General features: G+C 40.5%; 1 protein-coding gene across 3 annotated transcripts; it reads left to right on the forward strand.

The window, feature by feature from the left end:
• Positions 1-317: 317 nt before the first annotated feature.
• On the forward strand, positions 318-17,909 carry KANSL2 (KAT8 regulatory NSL complex subunit 2). Of its 3 annotated transcripts, none has more exons than XM_081934743.1 (10): positions 318-450; positions 1,306-1,564; positions 6,972-7,150; positions 9,309-9,423; positions 10,431-10,594; positions 11,708-11,874; positions 12,249-12,345; positions 14,001-14,254; positions 16,102-16,332; positions 16,953-17,909. In XM_081934743.1, exons 2-10 carry the CDS (start codon positions 1,314-1,316, stop codon positions 17,049-17,051), a joined length of 1,557 nt encoding a protein of 518 aa, XP_081790869.1. In that variant the 5' UTR covers positions 318-450; positions 1,306-1,313; the 3' UTR covers positions 17,052-17,909. The 3 variants fall into 3 exon arrangements, with proteins under 3 accessions (XP_081790869.1, XP_081790871.1, XP_081790870.1); XM_081934745.1 differs by lacking the exon at positions 318-450 and adding an exon at positions 538-737; XM_081934744.1 differs by lacking the exon at positions 318-450 and adding an exon at positions 736-851.
• Positions 17,910-21,982: the final 4,073 nt, after the last annotated feature.

Consider the following 21,982-nt stretch of genomic DNA (forward strand, 5'->3'; position numbering starts at 1 on the left):
AATCATGCTAGGAAACTAAATAAAACAATATACAAGCAAAGTCATAAGTAGAAAAGGAAATAGGAAAGATGAGAAGAATAATAGTAATACTACTTTGACAGTTTGGGAATTAGTTGCTTAGCAGAGTAATGGCATGAAGGGGGGGGGGGCTTGGTCTATTTCATATCTAATGAAGTCTAATATAAAATACTTTGTTTCTATTAGCCTTCAAAGCAGCTTCTCGGGATCATTTAAAAATAATAATATCAAACCGTTAAAAAGCCTGCTTCTCTCCAAAGCTTTCCTAGTGAGGAATCCCAAGGGAGGTTCTGACCGCCTTCTTCCGCCCGCCCCTACACCGGCTCGAATGACATTTCCTTTACCCAATCCCGTTCTGGTCTACGTCACCTCCGGATTGGCTGGCGATAGCGAGCTCGAGGCCCTGCTGAGAGCCAGAGCGCGAGGAGGAAGGTAAGATGGCGGCTGTTGCTGCGCTGATCAAAAAAAAAAAGGGGGGGGTGGATTTGGAAGCCCACCCACCCCCGCCTTAAGATGGCTTTTCCTCTCGCGCTTGCCAAACGGCTCGTGGGGAAAAGAAGCGGTTCGGCGTGAGGGAATCGTATACGGCCGAGAGACCAGAGAGAGAAGCTCCTTCACAAGTGGGTTGGGGAAGGCTTCGCCCCCGCGTGTCTGAATTAAGCGCAGAGAACAGAAAGGCGGCGGCGGCGGCGGGGGAGGGGCTTTTAATCCCTTTTAGGGTAAAAGGGAACATGTTTTGTATGAACTTTAAATACGTAACGGTTGGGAAGAATCTCGGTCGTTTCCCCCGGCGTTCCATGAGGATCCTCGCCATTGTATAAAGATCTTATCTGGTATTTAGTTACAGGAGCCGCAACTGCTTAAGCGGTTTAAAAATAATAATAATAAGGGTTAATAGAGGAGGGGGGGAGGAAACAAGGTAATAATGCCCAGCCAGTTGAGGAACTGGGACGGGAAAAGAGGAAAAGTCGTCGCAAGAGTCTCTACATTACTTGCTATTTCGGGGTTCTGGTCGGGGTGGTATGAATTGTTTTAGGGTCCAGTGAATCCACGGATTGCCGGTAGCTGTATAAGTCTGAAATATAGAATCTCTGGTGATTCAAGATTGATCACGAGGAAAGCTTTGATAGTCAGAACCGACTAAAACCGAAATAACCTTGTTGAGGGGGAACAAAGGGATTTTTATAGTAGCAGAAGTGACTCTCTTCCCTCTCTCTCTCTCCCTCCCTCCCCCCCCCCTCTCTCTCTCTCACTTATCTCAAATCTGTACTAACATGTTCCTTATAGGCACTGGCATGAACAGAATTCGCATTCATGTTTTGCCTTCGAGTCGCGGGCAGCTCACTCCTGTGCCAAGGCCACAAGAAACCTTGTCCTGTGCCTTTGCTCACCGTCCATGCTCTCAGCCTCGTTTGGAAGGTCTCGAGTTCTGCATTAAACACATCCTTGAAGACCGGAATGCACCCTTCAAGCAGTGCAGCTATATTTCCACTAAGAATGGCAGGAGGTGCCCAAATGCAGCTCCCAAGCCGGAAAAGAAAGATGGGTATGCATTCTATATGTTCACATTATCTCTAGAGATGAGCTGAAATTTTGCCATCTCTCTTCCTCAGCCTTTGGAGCAGATCATAAACACTTCTTGTACCATAGGTCTAATGAAAATAATAGACTGCTATATGCATAGAATAATTGCGGAATGCCTTAAAGTTACATTCATGCAATTATATCATCCTCTGTCAAGACTGGATGCAAACCATTTGTATTGTGTTCACAAATATTTTTTTTACAGAACATTAAGTGAAAAGAGTTCCATCTTAACATATACAGTAAAAAAAGATTTCAGGTTCAATCTGGCATTTCCAAGGAAATTTGAGAAAGAATGTAGGTAGAGGAATGCTTTTGAAAATCAATGTCAGTCAGGAAATATGATACTTAAATAGATGAGCAATGTCTGTACTTCACATAAGGCAGCTTTCTTTGTTCTAAAGCAGTGGTCCCAACCTTTGCGGTGGTGGGGAGGGGAAGTGGGGATGGTTCCACACAAGCAGCATGCAAGCATGCTTGCACAAATGGAGCTTTGCACACTTGCACAACCCAGCTCCAAATGGGTTACAGTCCAGGAGTTGGGGACCTCTGTTCTAAAGAACATTTTCATATTTTAGACTTCTTAAATAATTCCAGAGCATCGTTTGATTAAAAATAAGGTGTTGTCACATACCCATGTACAATTTTGAGGTAGCTGGACAGTTGCACATATTTCCTCCCAAAACATCCAAAATCAAATTTGTCTTACAGACTTAGCTCAGTGCTAATCACAGGCTTCAAGGATTGGTACAAAGTTAATAGTTAACTGATTAAAATGAATAGTATACACATTTAAATAAGCTAGAGTTATTACTAAATAAATGTTTCTATCCAATTCTTAAATTATTAAATTTTAAAACTTCTGTCTTTGTTTTTCAAAGCCTTTGATTGGATTGCTGTGTAGAATTACTGTACAGAGATCTTTGAGAAATACAGTGAAAGTTACAAAACTGTTTATCTGAACCCTGGTAAATGAAGAGATTAGAAATAAAAAAATATTAGAAAGGAATTTAAACTGACTTTGCTTTCACTCGCTGGCTACAAGAAGGAAGAAAGGAAAAATATGGGGTTTTAAATTCTCTTATAGCCAAGTGAATCTCTCATTCTTGAGATGTCTGTTTCCTGACATGGTCTACCTTGAAAGGTTGGCAGTTAAATTGACATTCTTTAAAAAGTTCTTAGAAAATTATTAATGGAGTCCTAAAGCATTGTTTACAACACAGTTATATAGACTTAGATAAAAATTTTGCACTCTTTTGGGAACAAGCACTGAGGTGCTTTCGGGTTGAAAGTACTAGCCAGTGACATCACAGTTACCTGGGTGGACGCCCAGTTGGGGCCTCCTTTCACATCCCTGACAGGAGCTGGAGCAAAGGGTGAGAGAGCTCACCCCACCCTATGGCAGCTCTCAGGTCTCAAACTCAGGCTTGCTCATTTCCAACCCAGCATCCTAACCACAAGAGCCACTGTGCTCTTAGATGAAATAATAATTAGGAAAGAACCAGGAGCATTTTTTAAAATATTAGGTTAAATTTACATCCTGCCTTTTGTACAGAAATGTAAAGCAGCATACAGAATTTTCTCCTAGTTTTGCTGACAACAACCATGTTTGGTAGATTGAGACAAAAATACCTCTGGAATGTGATGGTTTGTTTCATGGCTGAGGACAAAAGCAAAGCATGTACTCTGGATTATGGAACAAAGAATGATGGATGCCATTTACTTGTGCCGGTTTCATCTTTTTTCATAGAAAATTGGGATTCTTTGGGAAAAATGACTGTCTCTGAAACTTCTTTAGCATTAAATTTCAAGTCACAAGCCTTTGTTTATACATTCTCCTTTACCCTTTACTCTGTCCACAATCATGAGGAATAAATCAGAAACATATTTCCATTTTAACTAACAGTTAAAACATTTAATTAAATTACAATTTGTTTGAAACCTGCTCATTTATTTAAATCACAATTTGTTTGAAACCTGCTCATTTATTTAAATCACAATTTGTTTGAAACCTGCTCATTTGGAAGCCTTTACTAGTCTAATAGAATGTTAGCAATAATGGAATGGGTTCTTGAGTCATGTAAAAACAAGAACAAGGTCCTATTGGTGGAATGTAGACACATGCTTGATAAATGTTTATGATGTGTATGTGATTCTCAGACCTTGTTGAAATCTGGTTCCTGTCAGCGCACACCTGTATTGGCCATTGCTCAAGGAAAATGAGAATGCCAATCTAGCGGCTGGAAAGCCACAAACATCTCAATTTCAAGTAGCACAAGTTGAATATGAAAGTACTGTATAGATTTCTGAGTTTGCAGCTTTCTTAGAAGAGGACTGGAGACTTCAATACATAGACCTTTAAGTATAATGTGTATTTTATTTTTTGAGAGAGAGAACTGGAGCATGTTAATAATCTAAAGTGGAGAACTTTAGACGTATTGGGATTATGGAAGTATAGATTTAAGGGCACCCAGTCAGGGAAGGCTACTATAAGAAGAGCATGTATTATTTTTGTTTTGAAGGAAGTATGTTTAACAATTTGGAAAGCATTTTTTTATTGTTCCTTTTTTTAATTTATACCATATAGTGGTTCTCTTCATTTTGGTTCCTTTTTTTCCAAATGCTTGAGGGCAACATCCAAATTGCCTGCTTCCGTGTTTAATCATGATTCTACATTCCACACACTGCCAAATGCGCTATTCTCATTATGGAATCCTTGCCTTTGGCCTACAGGGAAAAAAACTCCTTAAAGTTTGCTTGCTGACAACTTTAAAGGATATTAAAGAAATGTTTTAGAGCAGTAGTCCCCAACTTCACTAGCTTGGAGGCCCAGCACAGGGGGAGAGTGAATGGGAAGTGGACACGTGTGCACACAGCTCCACTGGTACAAATGATGGGTGCACATGCCATCCACTTGCGTCAATGGAGCTTTGGACATGAGCAATGGGTGATTTCGCTTGTACATAAAACCACCTACGCGAAGCTCCATTCATGCAAGGAGAGGATGCTTGAGCAGAGGGTGCTTGCGTTCATGTGTGACACTCCACTCCCGTGAATGGAGGGTGCTTCCATGTGAAGCTCCCACTCATGTAAATAGAGCTTTGCACCCTTCACTTAATTGTCCTCCCCTCAAGCGAGCGGAGTTTTGCATGCGAGCACAAAGGCCCACCACTCGCAAATGGAGGTTCGCACGCATGCACTTGCCTGCCACTAGCTTTGCCTGCGTGTGCTTGCTTATCACTCACGTGGCCCAGTTTTGGTGGCCCCTGCTTTAGAGTAAAGTGATGGCTTCCACTGAAATTCCATCAGTTCTCCTGAAAGCCTTGAGAACACATGCAGATTCAGAGCTAGTAAGTTAAGATTAGCAGATAGCCTTAGCAGGTACCTCCCTGCCCCCAGAGGAAAGGAAAAGTTCTCGTTACCATCTTTAAAATATAACTTTATGAACCTTTAAAATATTTTAAACGTTATTAATTTGTAATATAAACTACAGGTAGTCCTTGACTTGCGATCATAATGGAGCCTGCCCATCACAGTCTTAAGTTATAATAGCTGTAAATTGGGTAATCCACATGACTGATCCAATTTTATAACCTTTTTGTGGCGATTGTTAAGCAAACTCTACGGCTATTAAGTGAACCAGTGGTTTGCTTTGGCCAGTTTTGCCGAAAACCTGAAAGAAATGGTTTTGGCAAAAGTGATGTAAAACACAAGTCACATGATGGACACTACAATCAGCATCAATGAATGTGGGCTGGTTGCTGAGTGCCCAAATGTGTTCATGTGACTGTGGGGGCCCTCACCTGTCAGAACTTCAGAACTAGGTCATAAGTACCCCAGGGAGATCCTTATAACTTCATCTGGTCACAAATGGAGGACTAGCAATAATAGCCCTATATTACTACAAGTAATCCTCGGCTTACGACCACAAATGAGCCTAAAATTTATTTTGTTAAGTGAGAATTTGTTAAGGAGTTTTGTCCCATTTTACAACATTTCCTCAATTCCTGGCAAATAGATGGGGAAGAAATGGAAGTAGTGAAAGATTTTTATTTTCCTGGGCTCCAAGATCACTGCAGATGGGGACTGCAGCCAAGAAATTAAAAGATGCTTGCTCCTGGTGAGGAAAGCTATGGCAAAGCTAGACAGCATACTAAAAAGCAGAGATGTCACCCTGCCAACAAAAATGCATACAGTCAAAGCTATGCTTTTCCCAGTTGCAATGTATGGCTGTGAAAGTTGGACCATAAGGAATACAGAGCACCAAAGAATTGAGGCCTTTCAACTATGGTGCTGGAGAAGACTCCTGCGAGTCCCTTGGACTGCAGGCGATCAAACCAGTCAGTCCTAGAGGAGATCAACCCTGACTGCTCTTTAGAAGGCCAGATCCTGAAGATGAAACTCAAATACTTTGGCCACCTAATGAGAAGGAAGGACTCACTGGAGAAGAGCCTCCTAATGCTGGGAAAGACTGAGGGCAAAAGAGGACGACAGAGAAGGAGGTGGCTGGATGGAGTCACCAAAGCAGTAGGCGTGAGCTTAAATGGGCTCCAGAGGATGGTAGAGGACAGGAAGGCCTGGAGGAATGTTATCCATGGGGTCACAATGGGTCAGACACGACTTCTCAACTAACAACAACAATGACATTTCCTGCTACATTTGTTAAGTGAATCACTGCAGTTGATAAGTTAACAATATGATTGTTAAGTGAAGCTGGTTTCCCCATTGACTTTCCTTGTCACATGACCCCAGACACTGCAGTGGTCATAAATATGAACCAGTTGCTCAAGCATCTGAATTTTGATCACATAATCATGGGGATGCTACAAAGGTAACTGGGAAAAACAGTCATATCACTTTTCAGTGCCATTGTAACTTTGAACGGTCACTAAATTAACTGTTGTAAGTCAAAAACTATCTGTACTATGAGAGTACAATAGTATTACTATTAGAATTGTACTATACTGTAGTGTAAAAGACTGTACTTTAATGAAGAAATATTTCTGTTAAAAGGAAATGGGTGGTAGCAGGGAATCTGGCAGAGAGCTATAGGTGATTTGGAGAACTTAGATTGATGCCATTAAGGGGAAGAAATCTGATGAGCTTGAGGTAAATGCAATCTAGCCTAGTAGGAAAAGGAAGCAAAGAAAGTGGGACTGAGATGAGCATGTCAGCAGGAGTGATTAGTGTAACATCCCAAACAGCAACTTGCAGGTATATTTACTATTAATTTTTACATAACAGAATAACAGAGTTGGAAGAGACCTTGGAGGTCTTCTAGTGGACCTTTCTTTAAACGATATGGAAGTGTTTTATTAGTTATTTTGGAAATTACTGTGCATAATTTGTTGTTTCGCTTCTCTACCTAGTGTGTCATTCTGTGCTGAACATGCTCGCAGAAACGTGTTGGCCTTACAGGCTCAAATGAAGAAATCTAATCCTAGCCCTGTGAGAGAGTCTCTCCTCTGTCAGCTGAGTTCCTATGCCAAGATGGAGCAGGGCTCTCAAACTGCCGAAAATAACCGTAGTGAGGGCAGCAGGATATTGGGTAAGTGAAAGAGATGATAATGTTATCTTGGGCATTTTTTATTCTTTTAAAAATAGATTCAAATGTTGAATTTTATATAGCGTGATCATTTTCTAATAAATCTCTTTCAATATGTAGTTTAAAACAAAGCAACCCAGAGAAAAGATCGGAGCAGATAATGTTCAGTCTCAACCAGTACTAGGTTAAATGTTTTTAATTACATGCATTTATGTTTCCCTTTATTGCTTTTTAATAATAGGTTCAGGTTAAATATCTTGAGGTCACAAATTTATACTTTAGTAAAGGGCATTGACTGCATTCAAAAGTTGTAAAGCATACATATTTTGTTGTTTTGGTTATATTGTTTAATTAGGAATTGCTCTAGAGCCGCAATAGTGAACCTATGGTACGTGTGCCACAGGTGACACACGGAGCCATTTGTTAGAGCACGCAAGGTGTTGCTCTGTGAGCTCTAGCATGCATATGTGCGCTGGCCAGCTGCCTTCGACTTTTTGAGGCCATTTTTCGCCCTCCAAAGGCTTCCTTGAAGGCTCCGGAGCGCAAAAAAACGGCCCTATGGGCAAACCGGAAATTTAGGAATTGACTTCCGGTTTGCTCGTAGGGCTATTTTTCACCTTCAGGAGGCTTCCCCGAAGGCTCCAGAGGACAAAAAACGGCTTTATGAGCAAACCGAAAGTCTGTTCCCAAACCTCCAGTTTGCTCATAGGACTGGTTTTTCGCATTCTGGAGGCTTCAAGGAGGGCGAAAAACGGCCTCAAAAGAAGACTGAAGTCAGCTGGCCAAGTGCGCACGTGCACGCTGGAGCTGGCAGGGCAACTTGTGGCACAGGTTTGCCATCACGGCTCTAGAGCAATTTCCGAACTTCCAGTTTGCCCATAGGGCCTGTTTTTTGTTCTCCAGAGGCTGTTTTCACCCTCCCCAGGCTGCTAGAAAGCCTCTGGAGCCTGGGGAGGGTGGAAAAAGCGTTCCAAAAGGGAGGGGGCACTGGTCACGCACGCGGGGGGGGGTGCATGCATAGCATTAGGGGTGTTGCACACCCACACACAACCCCTCTGCACTCCCCCCGCTTTTGGCACGCAAGCCAAAAAAGGTTCACTATCACTGCTCTTGAGGGAAGTTACCTTATTTTTCTGACTATAAGACGCACCGGTGTATAAGACATACCAAGATTTCCAAGAGATAAGTAAGGAAAAAAAGTTTTTGCCTTCCCTCAGCCCTCTGCAGGTTTCAGCAGGGATGGGGTAAGGCAAAAACATCCCTGTTTCTGCCTTGTCCCAGCCCTGCTGAAGCCTGCAGAGGGCTGCTGGGGGCTGAGGAAAGGCAAAAAAGGTTCTGTTTTTGTGAAAAGCAGCCCGTTTTTCACAAAATGGGATGTGGGGGCGGGGCTTCGGGAGTCCAAAAATGACTGTATTCGGTGTATAAGACGCACCAACATTTCCATGCTCTTTTAGGAGGGGAAAGGTGCGTCTTATACTCCAAAAATACGGTACATTTAACATAATACGTTTACTGATGAATCCTATAAATCACATGGACCATTTGCAGAATAATCTGAACACTCAGAAAATATATTTTTCTGAGTAAGCTATAAAAGATAAGAATATCCTGTATCAGGATGGTATCCTATGCCTTTATTTTTATTTTACAGATTTTACAGTTTATTTTTACAGATATCTCAGCCTTAATTTGAGAGCTCTCTGCAAGTAACCAACTCAGTTTTCTAAAAAGAATTTGCTTTCACTTCCCTGTAGGCATTTGGATGAAGAATGGAAGAAATTTACAATATTAAGTTGATAGTTGGTGCAGCATATATTAATTGGTGGATAGTTAAAATTATGTGAAGATGATTTGAATTTGTGAATTGTCTTTATGGTTTATACTTTAAAAAATCAAAACCACGTAAGAATATTTCTTCTGCCAAATAAGATGACGAAATAAATATGTTGATTATGATGCTAAGTTTGTTTCCTTACCAAATCAAGGTTATATTATGGATGTATTGGTCTGACATTTAGGTAAATAGAAAGGTGATATTTTCCAATGATGCTCTAGTGATTAGTTTTGGTAGCTCTGTTTTAGTTTATTTTGATGACATTACACTAATTTTACTGAAGAATGTAGACTGTCAACATATTTTTCTTCTCTTTTGTTTTTCCAGATGAAGACAGCTGGAGTGAGGGAGACCAGGAGCCTCTTACTGTGGATCAGACGTGGAGAGGTGATCCTGATAGTGAAGCAGATAGCATTGATAGTGACCAAGAGGATCCTTTAAAGTAAGTCTTGAGTAACGTTGTGTGAATTACTGCTGCAGAGTTGTGCAGTAGCGATAGTTCATCTACTGAGTAAAAGTTTTCAAAGGCAAAGTTCTTGCTTTTGCATAATGCTTCCTCCTCCAGAACAATTTGGATCAGTCTTCCTAGCGTCAATTTTGACTAGTTCTCTTTAGGACCACCAGAATAGTTGATGATGGGGTATATAGGTGGGAAGCTTCAAATGTTCTTAAACTACGAAGTGCAATATCCCCTCTCATTGGAACTACTGACTGATGGTTGAAGGTTGTGGTTAGTGGCATGCAGAGGACTTAAGTTTCATCAGTCCTACTCTGTCCACAAAACCCTCGAGTCCAATCTGTACTCATAAATACATATTTTGAATATTTTGACCAGTGTGAATGAAAGCAAATTAATGTTGATCATTAATCTACATCCGATGTTTTGTTCGGCCTGCCCTTTTTTTCTGAGGCATTTACGAAAAGTGTATTAGTCCATAACTTCTTCATTTATGACTATTTGTAGCCCCATAAAGTTTCAAATATTTCTATGTAACGTGTTATTTGCCATATTTTCTGGTATGCAATTAAGCAGCAACTGGATAATGTATCAACCACATTTTACACTTAACTGAAAATTATAAACAATTGTTGAGAGAAGGCCTTATAGAATGCATTTTTGAAAGCTGTCATCTCATATTTTCTCATCCTTTAAAGTGTGCAAAAATATTTCAGATCATTTCTTGTACTTAGGACAGTATTGTAAACTATAGATGTGTAGCTCCTAAGCTCTTGAAGGGTACTCCAGGAGATATTGTGTTGAACTTCCTCAAGTTAGCATTTTGGTTTCAAAATGTCTTGCATTAAATATTCCCTGCTGAAGGTCACAGGTCTTGCTGATTGATTTCTTTGCTTTTAAATAGCTTACTTTTGTTACCTGACACTGCTTTAGGTGATTCTCCATGTTAATGATTAGAGAGGATGAGTTGTGATTGGATCCTGTTTGTGCAGACATGCTGGTGTGTATACGGCTGAAGAGGTGGCACTGATCATGCGAGAAAAACTGATCCGGCTACAGTCTCTGTATATTGATCAGTTCAAACGGCTTCAGCACCTTCTGAAAGAGAAGAAGCGCCGGTATTTGCACAGCCGGAAGGTGGAACATGAAGCCATAGGTAAATGGCTACAACTCTGACCATAAACTGAAGACATCACAAAATTTGGTGTGAAATTCATTAGAGCAGCTATCAGAAGCAGTTTACCAAGAGCTTAAGAGCTTGGGGACTACTTTTTTTGTAGATATATCTTGATTTTTTTTTGCCTGTTAATATTTACTTGAAGTGGTACGTATTAAGGTAATGTTCAGATTAATTAGAAATGTTCAGCATTTGAGCACCATCTGTTCCTAAAAATAGGAGAACTGCATTGTAGCCACGAGTGAAAGAGAGCTTCATATACCATATGTCTGAATTCAGAGATCTGTGATATTTATTAAGAGAATATTTGGCTCCTATAATTAATAAAAACTTCATTATTTCATGAAGAGAAAGTGTTTGCATAAATATCACCAGTCAATTATCCTATGAGACTAGCTAAGGAAACATTTCTTAATTGTTTCAAAAATTATTTTAATTAGTTCTAACAAAGTACTTTTATATATATTACAGAGTAGTTTTTGAAATATATGTTCTGAAAACATCACCCCAAAAGTCTTCCATGACAACTTTGCTGGAAGATGGTGCTTCCTCTAGATTGCACCTTGATTCTTTTTTATTTACCTTTTAAAAATCTTGTGAAGTGCTACATTTATTCTCAGAGTAGTAGAACCTTACAGACATCATAGTTTTACAGAACAGGAATGGGCAGCATTTCAAGGGTTGGGGGAATCAAGACAGCCTTCCAATCTGACCATTTCCCAACCTTAAAATTCTTCCAAAACGGGCTAGCGTTGGATTCCAAAGGAACTATATTAGGCCTTAAGGTTGAGGGGTGGGGGTTGGGAGAGAGTGTAATGGAAGTAGGAAACCTAACGTTGAAAATCACACTATTGAAATGACAATGCAATGCGGAGTGAAAGGAAGCTTCATGTTGCTCATCCCTGCAGTAGAATTATGGTGATCATTTTATATTTCTTCTCTAAAGCAACAATCAAATCTCTAAGAATTGGGCTGAAGCAGTTTCTTTCCCAAAGCAGAATGAGTAAACTCCCAGAAGAACTATTTTGATCTGTAGTAGAAGGGTATAATACTTCAATTCTACATCGAGGATGCATTATTAATGTCTTCCAGGTAGCAGTCTCCTGACAGGCCCAGAGGGTCTTATGTCTAAAGAACGTGAAAACTTGAAGCAATTGAAATACTTAAGGCGTTATCGACAACGCTACGGTGTGGAGGCTCTCTTACATCGGCAGCTGAAGGAACGCAGAATGCTGGCTACAGAGGGTGCTGGCCAGCAGGTAATTGAGTTACTTGCTTCTCTGTTTGGTCCAATGGTGATAGAAATTGTGTGCCTGATTATTTTATGAAAGCAAAGCATAAAAATGGAAGTAACTCTTAATTTCCAGATATATGCAAGCTCTGTGCCACGTACAGAATTCAAAACCAAGTGTTTTCAAGGGAACATCAATTTGGGAAGAGTAAAACTCCTTCACGATGAGGCACTTTTTAGCCGGCTTTTCATAATATTAATAAGTTTAGTCTGTTGTGTGATTATGAAAACACAGGAGGAGTTGATGCGTATATTTCAGAGGCTGATGTATGACTGAAAGAATTCATATTAAAACAGTGGCTTCTCTAAAATATTATCTTGTGTTTGGTTTGTACCTTCCAGGCACACACTACCCGTTCTAGCCAGAGGTGTTTGGCCTTTGTAGATGATGTTCGATGTTCCAACCAGTCTCTCCCAATGACAAGACATTGCCTTACTCGTATCCTTTTTCTCACTGGTGTTAGTGGTAATACTTCTCACAATTAGAGCAATTAAACACGTTTTGAATTTTTTGAAATTAATATATTTTTTAAACAAAATATTTAATCTTAAAAATAAAACATTAAAAAAATTAAAAGTACAAATATCTTTAAATAGTATCAATTCTAATCACAGAATCTCTGCCACAGTAACACATATTGTTGCATCTTTTGATTGGTAAGAAAATATCTTTTCCAAAACAGAAAGATTACACACTTCTGACAACCATTCCTTTGATATCTGGAATATTTCTTAATATCATTCTTTTTGCCACCATCCAGGTTTGATACAAATTCAATTCCTGATAAACAGTCAAACTCCATAGCTTTGATATGTGATTCAATATATTTGGTACTGGATGGGGTTTTATTGCCCCAGAGAGACCCACTGCACAACCTGGGGGCCCTGCTAGACTCTTGGTTCCTGCTCAAGGAGCAGGGGACACACCCATGGCGAGGAGACACTTTGTACAGTTTTGTGTTGTGCACCAGCTGTGCCCTTCCTGGACCATGAGGCTGCACTCATTATCATTCATGCCCTGGTCACCTCCAGAATGGATCATTGCAACATGCTATACGTGGGTCTGGTCTTGAAAAGCATCCAGGACCTTCACCTGGTGCAGAATGTGGCTTTGTGGATAGTTATTTATTTATTAATCAAATTTATGTAGCCGACCATCTCACAAGAAGTGACTTACAATGTGTTAATGTGTACTACTGCGGTTGATTTAAAGCCATCATCCAGCTTCCACCAAACTCTTCACTAAAATTTTCCATCAAAGGTTTTCCCCCCCAAAGTGTAAGATATTCATGGGTATTATCAAAATTCAATTTCTGTCCCAATATGGCCCAACCGTTTCCCATCTTTGTGCTTTTCTTGGCCCTGAATCAAGGCTGGTGGCTTGCTGTAGCCTCTGGTTTCAAGCAGGAGCCCAAAGAAGTGACTTCCTATGGTCTGTTGGCTGTTCCATAGCTTCAGAATTAAAGTAGAACAGTCAATTCAGTTGGAAGCAACAATAAAACCTCATAAAAGTACAGTTAAACCACAGCCTGAAATAAAACCTAATTGTTTGGATCACTTCAGTCCCATGTGTGAATGTATATGAAAAAAGGCTCTTATAAAAGGCTTAATGTTAACTTTCAGGCTAGCAAAAGGTAATATTTAGAATTCACTATGCTATGGTATTTAGTCGGATGCTATGGTATTTAGTTGGAAGCTTGTGGACTGAGTTAAATTCTGTTGTAAATTTATTTTTTTTGCAGGAAATTACATTTTCAGTTATGCATAAACGTTGCTACTAAAAATTCAACGTTTGTGTAGACACGTATTTTTATTTTGAAGTTAGAGAACAGAATCAGTCCACTAGTATAGAACAATACCCCAGTTCTAAGCCAAAAGTTGATTTTTATTATTGGTGAACAGATTATGCTAATGTATACAGATCTTATATTTAACCCTAATATTTTCTAACACATACAAGATTCTCCTAGGAAAAAAGTAGTAAAGTTCCCCTTTATTTCCCTAGATTATATATTGTACATTTCCAAGGTCAGATGTTTTTAAACCTACTATGCATTGCAAATTTTGCCAAGTTTCCTTGACTCCCATCGTCAGATATTTGCCAGGATACCAATCAACTCCTATTTAAATTGTGCCAAGGGTCAGAAGAAGCACCCTGCAGCAAGCCAGTGCCTGTAAACCTTTCTGAAAACCCCTACTGCCCACTCCATCTAGAGCTACCACCTCAGATGTATATTCCTGAACAGGTACTGTGTGTTCCTGAGGAACTGGAAACCCCTTCCACGGATCTCTACTTGAGTGCAGCTGAACTCTGCCCCACGGAGAGTTTGCCACTGGAGTTCAGTGATGTAAGTATCTTATGAGGCATTACAGAAGACTCCATGATCTTTGAGCTGGGCATGAGCCTACGTATCAAAGGTTAGAGGGAAAATGCAAATATATGCAGTACTTCTATCAAACTTTATGATGTAAGAGGGACTGAAATCAAAAGAGAGGTAAACAATTAAGAAAAGTAAGATAATCAGAGTTACAGAGTGAAATAGTCGTTTTTCTATTTATCCAAAGTGTAAAACACCAACAGGAGAAGAAAACCTACACTCTCGGTGCGTGTAAATGGCTTTTCTGAATATATGGTTCAGTTCTTAATGATCTCCCATAGGCAGTGAAAGTTGTTTCTAATGCTACTTTTACAATAATGGGTAGGCCACTTACTATCACATTTCCTATCCCCTTTATAATTCTTTAAAGTGAAATTGTTTGACTTATAATGGTATTCAGTTGGTGAGGGCTGGAGAGTTTGTACTGGATATTTTGGAATGTCTTTGAAAAATGAGATAGTTAAAATTTGTATCTTGGAATTCTTAAAACCTTTTTCTACTCTGTCCACAAAGAGTGCATTTTTAATATAGGTAGTCCTCGACTTATGACCACAATTGAGCCCAAAGTTTCTGTTGCTAAGCAAGACGGGTGAATTTTGCCTCATTTTATGACCTTTTTTGCCAAATTGTTAAGTGAATCATTGCAATTGTTAAGTTAGTACATGGTTGTTAAGTAAATCAGGTTCCCCATTGACTTTGTCAGAAAGTAGTAGAAAGTGATCACCTGACCCTGGGACACTGCAATCGCAATCTGAGGGTTGTCAAGCTTCTGAATTTTATCGCGTGATCATGGGAATGCGGCAACCGTTTTGTGAAAAACAGTCATACGTCACTACTTTCAGTTCTGTTTACTGCTTCAAACGGTGACTGAATGAACTGTTGTAAGTCGAGGACTACTTGTAGTTTTTAATGCATTGCTTCGTATTGATCCTAATAGGAAGACATTTATCATCTGCCCAATCATTTAAAAATATCTTCCTAAATACTGTTTTGTATTTTTGAGGCAATCTTCTGGGGAACATATTTTAATTAAAATCCATTTCATTATAATCAGTAGTTGCACCTGGCAGATGTATACTTGGAAGGTCTTGCTCAACAAATTGGCCGCTCTGGATCTATAAATGCCCCCTTTTAATTTCATCTCACTTTTTTTAAAATAGGGAAACAGAGGCATACCCTCTAAAACAGCAAGCCCGCCCAGCAAACCTACTTGTATTAGCAGAATGCAGGTAGTCCTCAGCTTATAAGCACAATAGAACCCACAATTTCTGTTACTAAGCAAGGCAATTGTTAAGTGATCAATTTTGCACTATTTTGCAATCTTTTTGCCAGAATTAAGCGAAGCACTGCAGTTGTTAAGTGAATCATGTGATCATTAAGCAAATCTGTCTTCCCCTTGACTGTGTTTGTTGGAAGCTGGTTGGGAAGGTTACAGAGACTGATCATATGATCCCAGGACAGTGCAACTGTCATAAATACATGCCAGTTGCCTAGCATCCAAATTTTGACCATGGGGATGGTGTAACAGTCATAAGGGTTAAAACCAGTCATAAGTCACTTTTTTCAGTGCTGCTGTAACTCTGAATTGTTGCTAAACAAATGGTTGCAAATGGAGGATTATTCTAAATGAAATGAAGCTTAGTCTTAGACTGCCAAAAGTTATTTTTCCATCCTTTTTAATTAAAAAGTGGGGCTGATTTTTTATGCCTTCCCATGGTGTTTGTACACACAAAAATTGGTTGGGAGGGAGGAAAAACCTAGTGGCCGGCACTGTGTTCCCCCAACCCCAAATGGGCTCCTTTGTTGTTCTCTGATAGGATTTGGATGTTGTTGGAGATGGTATGCAATGTCCCCCTTCTCCTCTGCTTGCTGATGCTTCTGCTGCCCTTGAGAACCAACTGAGCAAAAATGTGGCTGAAGCTCCCGTAACTCTGTGCTCAGATGAAGAATCCGTTCGACAAGGACTTCCAACACAGTCAGGAAGGGGAAGTTTCCCCAGGCAAATTACACTTCTTGCGTCAGAACCTCCACAAGAGCCATCGGTGCAGGTACTATGCTAAGTTTTGAGGATTTCCTCTGGTGGGCTTCTTTTGTTTTGGGGGTAGCTACATGCCAAGTATTACTGTTAGAACAGCCTATTCTATAAAGGCCTCCTTGAAAAGAGCCAGCCAGCCAGCCTTTTCATATACACAGGCGGACCATAAAGAAAATGAGGAGCCAGTTTTGTTTGTCAAGGGGATTAGCCATCTGCTCACTGCATGGGTTGGGGGAAAGTTTGAGGAAAGGATCATTACTTCCCCCTTCTTCTCCCCCCCCCCAAAAAAAACAGCACAGCTGGTCGGTAGTAGTATTGGGAGGGTTAAGAACTGGCAGGTGGTGGAAGCCTTTGGATTGCCAGAGTTTCAGTTGGTAAACATTCAAGCAATTTCTCTTGAAATGTCTTCTCAGTTGCTTTATGTGTTGACTTGCTTAGAATATAGACAAATTTTGCATACATATTGTGTATCTGTGAATCCTCCTTATTTTCATAACATCCAGAAAGAAAAAAACATCTTATTGATATCTGGTTGAATCATTAGTTTTTTAGTTGGCTAATGCATTAATATGATTGCAATTTGTATTATCATTATAAAAATTACAGGATCAATTGTCTATATCTCTATTATAGAATACACAGCATCTTGTGACAAGTGGCTCAAGGTTGGAGGACAATAAGAAAGATGAACCTGCAACCAATGGGAATTCAGAACCAGCTGCTATCAACTGAGATGAAAAAACCCCTGTCTCCTGTCCGATAAAGCATCTGCTGCTGCTCTTGAACTTCTTTTGGCTTCCAGTGTTTTGCCAGCTCTCTTATTAAATCTTGCCCAGATTTAATGTCTATCTGGAAAACCATGTGAGAGGCAGCTTTAGCATGTTTGAATGACTTCTTTCAGATCTCATTTCAGGGAATGCCTTTTGGTTTCTGGTATAAGTGGAGCGAAAAACATAGGACATCTTAATGTTCAATTAATACAAAAAGCAAAAGCCTCTGCCTTATTCATAGTCATAGGCCCCTGATAAGAGGAAATGGCTTAGAGTATTTTCCATAGTTGTATTTGAAGTCACAGGCTGAGCCGTGCTAAAAGCCGAGCTTTTTATTATCTGTACTGTACACTAGCCCAGTGATGGCGAACCTTTTAGCCACCAAGTGCTCAAACCACGCACGTGCATGCCCAAACTGAAAGGTGCGAACACATGCATGCACAGACATGTGCATGTGCAGCAGAGACCCGAAGACCAGCTGGCCGGTGGGGCATCCCAACACTGGCAGCGTGGTAAGAGGTAAGATCTTTTTCTTTTGTGAGCTTCTGTTTCGTCGTTTCCAGGGAAACAGAACCTCACGAAAGAAACGCCATGGAGATCTGACCTGGGGCGACGGTGCATGTGCCAGCAGAGAGGGCACACATGCCATAGGTTCGCCATCACCGCACTAACCTGTTGATGTATAATGTGCACATAGCTGGAATTTTTTTTTCTCTTTTCCTTTAGCACTGAAGCCCCCATATAAGCAATTTTCCACTTCTGCATTATAATGTGTATAAATCCCTTGTAGTATAAAAATAAAAATACTGGATACATTTTATAGCTTGCTCTTCTAATCGTGTGAATGTAATTATTTCCTTTGCCAAACTCTCTCGAGAAGAAATTGCAGCACCAATTAAAAAATGATTATTTGGCCCCCTGAGTAGAAAGAGGAACAAGAAAGTAAACAGAATACTATATATCTTGCATTGGAACCCAAGGACTCAAAGGCAGACAAATATAATTTCCTTGTTCACTTTCGATGCAAACTTTTGAAACATGTCAAATTTTACCAATATTGCTTACATTCTCCATTTTGTTATATCCAATATAAGGCAACATTTAGGCACAGTGATGAAGGGCACTGTTGGAGAATCAACAGAGTTCCCTCAAAAGTGTTGGCTCTATGCCTTCATATCCCAAAGCTTATATTTGTTCCTCTGCCTTCAAATAGAAGCCAATGTTACAAACAACTAAAAAATTCTTTGGGGTTTTTCCCCCTCAATGAATACTGTGCAAAATGGCTCACATTCCAACTGTTTTGATTCCAATTCAAAATGGTTGCGTCTAGAGGTAGTTCACAACTTATAACCATAACTGAGGTGAGAATCCATCGCTAAGCTCCATTGCTAAGTGATGCAGTTGCAAAGCAAAATGTCAAATGCCTACATCACTTAGCAATGGCAATCCCGGTACTACCCAATACTGTATTCACCAAATTTGGCCAGTTGTTAGCTGATAAGCACCCACTTCAAGCCATTGTGGGCTTGGTCCCTCCTCTTCAAGTCATGAGCCTCGCTAAGGTACGGGACTAACTCCCAACTGCCTATTCCTTCCCATTTCTGCCCATTTGGCTGCCCTGTGCACTAGTGTGCAGGATGATAAACAGCCTCAGAACCACAGTCCGGGGCTTCTTGACATGCCACTAGTCTGGGGCTGCAGGAAGCCCCTGAGCTGCTGCAGCACGAAGCCACAGGAGCCACCCTTGGAAACGTCCACTGTCCCAGCAGTTCTGCTTAAAAGAGCTTCTGCAAAAAATCACACTTGTAGCATGAAGCCCTTCATAGCATGAAACTCAGCCCCAGCCTCGCCCAATAGCACAGTGCAAAGCTGCAGTCAGTGTTTGACCTGACAGCTCACAAGGTAGATGCTGGTCACATGAGGCCATCTAGAGAAAACGCCCAGGGAAGAAGGCCATGGGTGGCAGCATCTAGCTCTGCAAAGGGCCAGCTTGGGTATGCTTGGAGCAGCAGAAAGACGATGAAAACCAACTTGGGTGGCAAGGGCTGTGGGGTTCAGGGGCCCAAAAGGGCATAGATGGGAGAAAGATAGGCAGACGATGGGAGATAGGCAAGAGGAATTGAACCACCCTTGCTGTTTGTGGATATGCTAGCAAGTCCAAATTTTGATCATGTGACTGAAGGGACTGCAATGATCCTAACTTCAGGGGGCATTCAGTGCTGCTGTAACTAAATAGTCACTGAACAAATGGTCATAACTATATTTTGTAATGTGCTCTTTTGGAAATGTTCCAAGCTGAAAACATTCTTCCCAGCTTGAAGTATTTCCAGGATGGTTTAAGCAGACTGTTTCAGCAGAGGTGGCTGTTTGAAATTTGAAATGAGGGGAATTTGAAGCATTTTTCATAGTGCTGTATATAGTCACTCCCTAGCATTAGATCCTTGTACAAAGAAGCATGCTTATGTTTGCTCTGTAAATTATCACTGCCTCAGAAATAGATATTTAGCTGCTCTGTATATGTGCAGTACACACCTACACACCTATCCACTCTGGTACATTATTTCCAAACCATTCCTAAATGCTACTTCATCTTTTAACTGCATGTAAAGCTTAATATACTGTATATGTCTAATTCCCTTGAGAAAACCTAATGGAGAAAGCTTTATGCTTAGCAGCACGTTTATTCTTTATGATCAGTGCTGTCATTCAACAATGTCTGACTTGTAGCTAGAGGCTGAAATTTTGGTGAACTGTCTTCTCATCATCATATTAATGAACTTTGGTCAGCTGAGAGGAACTGATATTGCTGTAAGCTGTCTGCAGGTTTAAACCTGAAGTGGTTAGCCACCTATTTTGGCAAGTATCAACAAAGTAGGATGGCACCATTATAAAAATGGAGGCAGTGCAACTACAAGACCCAGCATTCCTGTGAATTATAATTTGTGAATAGAATACTATTTCCTTTGCCAGCTATGGTTAAATAAACTATAACAGCCCAGTATATGAGATGGTGGCAAACCTATGGCACGCGTGCCAGAGGTGGCACACAGAGCCCTCTGGGCATGCGAGCCGCCGCCCCAGCTCAGCTTTGCTGTGCATGTGCACGCACCTCCCTCTGGCTAACTGATATTCGGGTCTCTGCCACGCATGCCTGCACATGCATGGGGGCCGCACACACATTGCATTTGGGTTCACATGCATGCACGCGTTTTGGGCACTCAGTCTGGAAGAGGTTAGCCATCACTGAGATAAGTCATTAATCTCATAAGAAGAAGGAGGTCTCCATTCTCTCATGTGTTTTCACAAAGCTTTAAAGACCAAGGGATTCAGAGAGGCAAAATTAAGGATCTGCTAAGCTAGATAGGCACACAGTATTTCAGATGGCTCAAAAGAGGTGTGACAGTTTGCCATCAGGAGAGAAAGAGACCGTAGAACAGGGATGTTAAACTTGCAGCGTCTTGTGACGTATTGTGACTTTTCACAATAAAAGAGATCTAGTTCTGAGATCCTGCTGTTAGTTAGTTAGTTAGTTAGTTAGTTAGTTAGTTAGTTAGTTGTTGACCTTGTTATGGAAGCTTTGAATGACGAAATCAACTGAGTAAAATTTTGTTTAGTGACCAAAGTTAGGATGCCAAAAAAGTGATTTATGATCATTTTTCAAACTTGTGACCGTTGCATCGCCCCCATAGTCATGTAATCAAAATTCAGATGCTTGGCAATTGGCATGTATTTGTGACAGTTACAGTGTGCCAAGGTCATGTGATCATCTTTTGGAACCCTCTGACAAGCAAAGTCAATGGGGAAACCCAGTTTCACTTAACAAGCATTGATTCACTTAAAAACAGTGGCAAGAAAGGTTGTAAAATGGGGCCAAATTCACGTAACTGTATTGCTTAGTAACAGAAATGCTGGGCTCAATCGCAGTCATAAATCAAGAACTATCTGTATGAGAAAGTCTCCAACAGTTGAAGTCAAGCCTAGAAGCATCTAGGAATTTTGGGAAAATACAGAACATGTCCATTCTTACTATCCTGGGCTAGGCAGCATTCAGCTTTTCTCTCCTCATATAGTCATTCTGCTTTTGCTAGCTATGCCTTTAAGGTAAATCATCAGGAGTGCAAGACACCCACTTTTACAGGTAGGCCTTCTAACAAGAGTTCAATTTGTAGGAACCAGAAAATAGCTTTACAGTATTTGCATTTAATGAGAGCTTCAATGTAGTTGACTGCCATCTAGTGGTCATCAGGAGTTTTGCATCCCAGGTAGTAAAGATTCAACCTGTTACTTACCTGTAGTAGAAACAAGCTATAGTCCCACCTCCTTAAAAAAAAAGAAAGATCCAATCACAGCCTGAAAAGTAACCATGAGATCTTGCTGCAAAGGGTCTTATGAGAACAAGTCAGAGCTGGTCATAGTTTATAATACAATATATTGAACTAGGATAGATACATTTGCAAAGTCCATTCAACCTAAGTTAGCCTTAGCATGTTGTGTAAATACCAGCCATAACTCCCAGAAAAAATTGCAAAATCTACATTGAAAAGACCCATGTGGTGTCTTGAATCTCAGCTCTTTTGTTTTAAATCTTGTAACGGTTCACCCTAAAGCTTGATTCCTTAAATTCCTTATTACCACATTAACAATTACACTTGGCCAATAAAGAATTCTATTCTATTCTATTCTATTCTATTCTATTCTATTCTATTCTATTCTATTCTATTCTTTACTAGGCCTGGAGCAGCCGGAGGAAGCTGTGACACTGGTGCTGCCGGTAAAACGGGAGAGAAACATCTGGCGCCAAGTAAGCTTGGACCAGGCACCCATTGGCTGTCGCGGGTCAGCATGCAGGGAGGAGTCCCGCCGTTTTAAAGCCATGACATCACTTTCTTCAGA

This window comes from Natrix helvetica (genome assembly GCF_964273705.1).
Source record: "Natrix helvetica genome assembly, chromosome: 1".
Classification (NCBI taxonomy): Eukaryota; Metazoa; Chordata; class Lepidosauria; order Squamata; family Natricidae; genus Natrix; species Natrix helvetica.

Excerpts from the sequence above, each read along its gene's own strand:
- KANSL2 (XM_081934743.1), top strand. The coding sequence starts at position 1,314 with ATGAACAGAATTCGCATTCATGTTTTGCCTTCGAGTCGCGGGCAGCTC. Across the intron at positions 7,151-9,308 it reads TGAGGGCAGCAGGATATTGG|ATGAAGACAGCTGGAGTGAG; the intron begins GTAAGTGAAAGA and ends TTGTTTTTCCAG. Across the intron at positions 16,333-16,952 it reads CACAAGAGCCATCGGTGCAG|AATACACAGCATCTTGTGAC; the intron begins GTACTATGCTAA and ends TCTCTATTATAG.